The sequence below is a fragment of the Echinops telfairi genome, unplaced genomic scaffold (genome assembly GCF_000313985.2).
Source record: "Echinops telfairi isolate 266 unplaced genomic scaffold, ASM31398v2 ScPeMD7_7475;HRSCAF=8513, whole genome shotgun sequence".
NCBI classification, from domain to species: domain Eukaryota; kingdom Metazoa; phylum Chordata; class Mammalia; order Afrosoricida; family Tenrecidae; genus Echinops; species Echinops telfairi.
Window position 1 is genome coordinate 7,045,525 of NW_022111379.1, and position 4,405 is coordinate 7,049,929.

Here is a 4,405-nt window from a genome sequence, read left to right on the forward strand (position 1 = left end):
GAGGGAGGGGGTAAATGAGCAATTGATATTAAGGGCTGAGGTGGAGGGCAAATGTTTTGAGAATGATGAGGGCAGTGAATGTACATATGTGCTTGACGCGATGGAGGTATGGATTGTGATGAGAATTGTACAAGCCCCCAATAAAATAATTTTTTAATTAAAAAAAAGTCAAAGGGCAGATGATACCATAAATATATAGTGCACAACTTAACTTTAAATACGACCAAATATATAAATTCTAAAACCCGCTTGAGAAATTCTGAGTGCTTGATAAATGCATTTGTTCACTCCTCTCCAAACCTTAAGATATACTTACTTAAGATAATTATTTAATACCATTTACTTCTACTGAATTTGCAATTAAATTGGAAAACTATTGTTATCCACTAGATAGTGCTGTTTTATATATGAAGAGATGCCAAAATATCAACTAAATCTATTGATCAATGACTCATCCAAACAATTTTTAAGGAAACACTTAAACCTCCCTTGAGTTTATGGTATCCAGAGTAAATGAAGGTGTTTCATGATTAATGGCATTTATTTTCTACTCCATTTTTAGCATTAGTAATTCCAATCTGAACCTCTTCACTATCTACACACCATTTTCTGATGCTCCAACTGCTCTTGATTATAAATCTCTAACAAAAATCTGTTTAAATTAAATATTTTACAATTGTTAAAAAGATAGTGTCTGAGATCTTAAAGGCTTAAAGATAAACAAGCAGTCATCTAGCAGGGAAGCAACAAATCCCACATGGAAGAAGCACACCAGGCTGTGTGATCACGAGGTGTTAATGAGATCAGGTATCCGACATCAGAAGACCCAAAACAAACAATCGTGCTGATGCGAATGAGCTGGGGCAGAGTGGAGACCCAAAGCCCATCTGTAGACAATTGGACATCCCCTCACAGAAAGGTCAAAAAGAATGATGAGCCAGCCAGGGTGCAGTATAGCACTGAGAAAACATACATTCCCCTAGTTCTTTAATGCTTCCCCCCTACACTATCATGACCCCAGTTCTACCTTGCAAATCCAGCTAGACCGAAGCATGTACACCGGTACATGTAAGAGCTCTCGACACAGCAACAGTTATGGGAGTAGAGTTGCCATGAGGCAGGGAGAGAAGGTCAGGGCAAAAGAAGGAACCAATTGCAATGATCTATGCGTAACCCACCCCAAACACACACAAAATCCAGGATGATGGGTAACAGAAACATGGGTGAAGGGAGACAGTGGTAATATATGAAAATAATAATTATAATTTATCAAGGTTTCATGAGGGTGGCGGGGAAATGAGGAGCTGGTACCACGGGCTCAAGTAGAAAGAAAATGTTTTGAAAAGGATGATGGCAACATATGTACAAATTTGCTTGATACAACTGATGTATGACTAAGAGCTCTAAGAGTTCCCAATAAAATGATTAAAAAGTAAAAATAGCAAACACCCACTGTTAACACATCATTGCTGCCACCAGGTGGCAGCAGAGGGAAGCTAGCATTGAGTCATCTCCTTAAAGTCTGGTTTTATCCAAAATAAATTTATCTTTGCTGAGTCCATGAGACTAGTCTATAGCTTTTGAACCTCGGGCACTTGTGATTTAAAAGTCCACGCCATTGAGTTCGTCCTGACTCACAGTGGCCCTGTGGACAAATGTACTGCAGTAGAAAACACTGCCTGCTCCGGTGCCATCCACACAATGGTCCTCATGTTTGAGCACCTGCTGGTCCTGTACAAGAGGCACCTGGGAGGCAGAGTGGTTATGCACTGGGCTTCTAACCACAGGGTCAGCAGTTCAAAACCATCAGCCACTTACTGTTTCCATAAAAATCTGTAGTCTCAGAAACCCACAGAGGCAGTTCTGCTGTATCCTGTAGGGTTACTATGAGTCAGAATTGACCCCGTGGCAGTGAGTACCACTGGAGAGAAAGAACCCTGAGGTCCCATTGGGTGAACTACCGGACTGCTAACTGGAAGGTCAGCAGTTCAAATCCCCCAGGAGAAAAATGGGGCCGTCAGCTTCCATAAGCTCCAGCCTCGGAAACCCTGTTGGGTAGGCAGTTCTACTCCGTCCTATAGAGTTGCTGAGTTGTTATGAACTGACTTCATGGCAGTGGGTTTGTACTACTTACAGGGATGTACGGGAACTAGTCCTGTCCCTGAGAAGCTCATGGTTTCATGGGAAGCAGACCAAACTCCACACCAAATGTACGGCCATTCGGCCAATTCTGACCCACAGCAACCCCATAACCCAGGGTAAAAAACTGCCCTTGTGGGTTTCCAAGACTGGAACTCTTCACAGGGGCAGAACGCCTCGTGTTGATCCCTAGGCAGGGCTGGTGGCTGTGATCTCCTGCCCTCTAGGTTAGCAACCCCACTGTGCCATGAGCAAAACCTCTTTGATCCCTTCTGTATTAGAGGAACACGGAAGGAGGGTAAGGGGATCAGCTGTTTTTCCAGCCTTTCTTGAATCTACTCACATCACTTTCACCTTTGCTGGATGGCGCTGCCTCAGACACAGGCCTGGCACCCCCAAGCCAGTCTGCTGGGCCCTTCATCCAAAACACACACACACACACACACACACACACACACACTTCCCCAAGCCAGGCCTTGGGGCCCAGCTTGACCCACTAGAGACTTGGAGCCATTCACACACACACACACACACCCTTGTTCTCTTGAAACTGTTACAAGCACTGTTTGTGACTTCCTCGGAGCACATTCAAACTGTGCCCACGGTAGAGTTCAAGCTCTCTGAGGACAAGCTGGGTCTCGCTTGCCGCACCGTGGACATGGGTGGTCCCTGTGAGCATGCTTATCAAAGAGGGAGGGCGCAGGGGTGATCCCCACCCTCTCAGTCCTTCCGGGCTCCCTCAGCATGGGGTTCAATAAGGCCAGCAGCTCCTCGTGTCCCCACTCTGCCTGTCTTCCCAGACGGCCCGTGGCTCGGATGGGCCGGCCAGCCTGAGGACCCTCTCCTTGTCGTTGCAGGGTCGCAGTACCCCATTTTTCGCTGTGTGAACAGAAATTCTCATCAAGAGGTCCCGGACAGCTCCTGTGAGCCCAGCATGAAGCCCACCCCTGAGGAGGAGCCCTGCAACATCTTCCCGTGCCCCGCCTTGTAAGACACACTCTCGGTGGACGTGCCCTGTGGCCAAGCTAGCGCCGCCGGTTGCTGATGAAAAAGTCCTGAGTGGGAGGTCGCATGGCTCTTTTGTCAGAGACCTGACAGTTCTGAGCAGTTTGGGGTTTGCGGGGAAATTGCACATAAAGTACAAGGAGCTTTGATACTCATGTCCCCTCTCTCCCCACCTCCTCTATCCCAGCTTAGCTTTTCCCATACTTACCATCTGTCTTCTCGGGCCCGTTCATTACAGCTGATGAACCATACGGGTACATCGGAACTAGAGCCCGTGGTTGGTGCAGTGTCGAGGGCCCACTCTTGTGATAGGCACAGCAGCACACACTTGAAACGGGCCTGTGCTCCACCTAGCCCTGCCTGCCTGCCTCCCTCGCCCAATCTTTGGGTCAGTCTAAGCCTGGATGGGAGGGAGCCCTGGTGGTGTAGTGGGACTGCTAACCTCCAGACCAGCAGTTCAAAACCACCAGCTGCGCCACGGGAGAAGGATGCAACTTTCTGCTTATGGAAAGAGTGGCCGTCTCAGAAGCCCACAGGGGCAGCTCCACCCTACCCTACGGGGTCCCGATGAGTCGGCATCCACGTGATGGCAGCGAGTGCCAGTTGCGTGGGAAACACCGTGCCTTGTCTCTGCATAAAATGCAGTCTGTGTGGCCCGCGGTGAGCACGGGCCCTGGCGGTCTTCAGCAGGTCAGCCCGCTCCCAGCAAGCCCCCTTCGGTAAAATGAGAGTGCCGAGGGTTTTGCCTGGGAAGAAATACAAGGCAGGCAGGCAAAGCATGAGAATCTGGTGGAGCCGAGCCCTCTCTGCCTGGGGCATCGGGGGCAGGCTTGCAGAGGCGGCCTGGGGTTGGTTATTGAACGGCACAGAGGAGAGGGGGCCAGAAAAGGAACCGAAGCATCACACACACACCCCCCCAAGTCATTCGGCATCCGTCAGATTCAGATACCAGGGACCCTGTGCCCCTGTCGTGGGTGACTAAGTACTATTGCAAAGGAGGGTGTGTGAAAGTGATACATAAGTCGTTCATGAGAATTACAGAATGCTGGAAGCGCTTGTTGGTCCACAACTGCTTCCTGTTCCACAGGGCTAGCAGTTGAATCTTTGGGTCTGTTGTAGTTTCCCAACTGGGAATGATCACTTGCACCTTCTCCGCTTCCTATAATTCTACCATCTGGGCAGGCCCCTCATCAGTAGTCCGCGTGGACGGACCCCGGCGTGTGCTTTTCCCTGAAGAGCCAGAGGACTGGGGGGGCCGGGG

General features: G+C 49.2%; 1 protein-coding gene across 1 annotated transcript in view; it reads left to right on the plus strand.

Moving 5' to 3' along the window:
- The window catches only part of THSD4 (thrombospondin type 1 domain containing 4), a 721,258-nt gene that overhangs the window by 681,259 nt on the left and 35,594 nt on the right, over positions 1 to 4,405 (plus strand). The window contains exon 12 of the mRNA XM_045285660.1: positions 2,997 to 3,126. Coding sequence (XP_045141595.1) covers positions 2,997 to 3,126 — 130 coding nt within the window. The remainder of the gene's footprint in view (positions 1 to 2,996; positions 3,127 to 4,405) is intronic.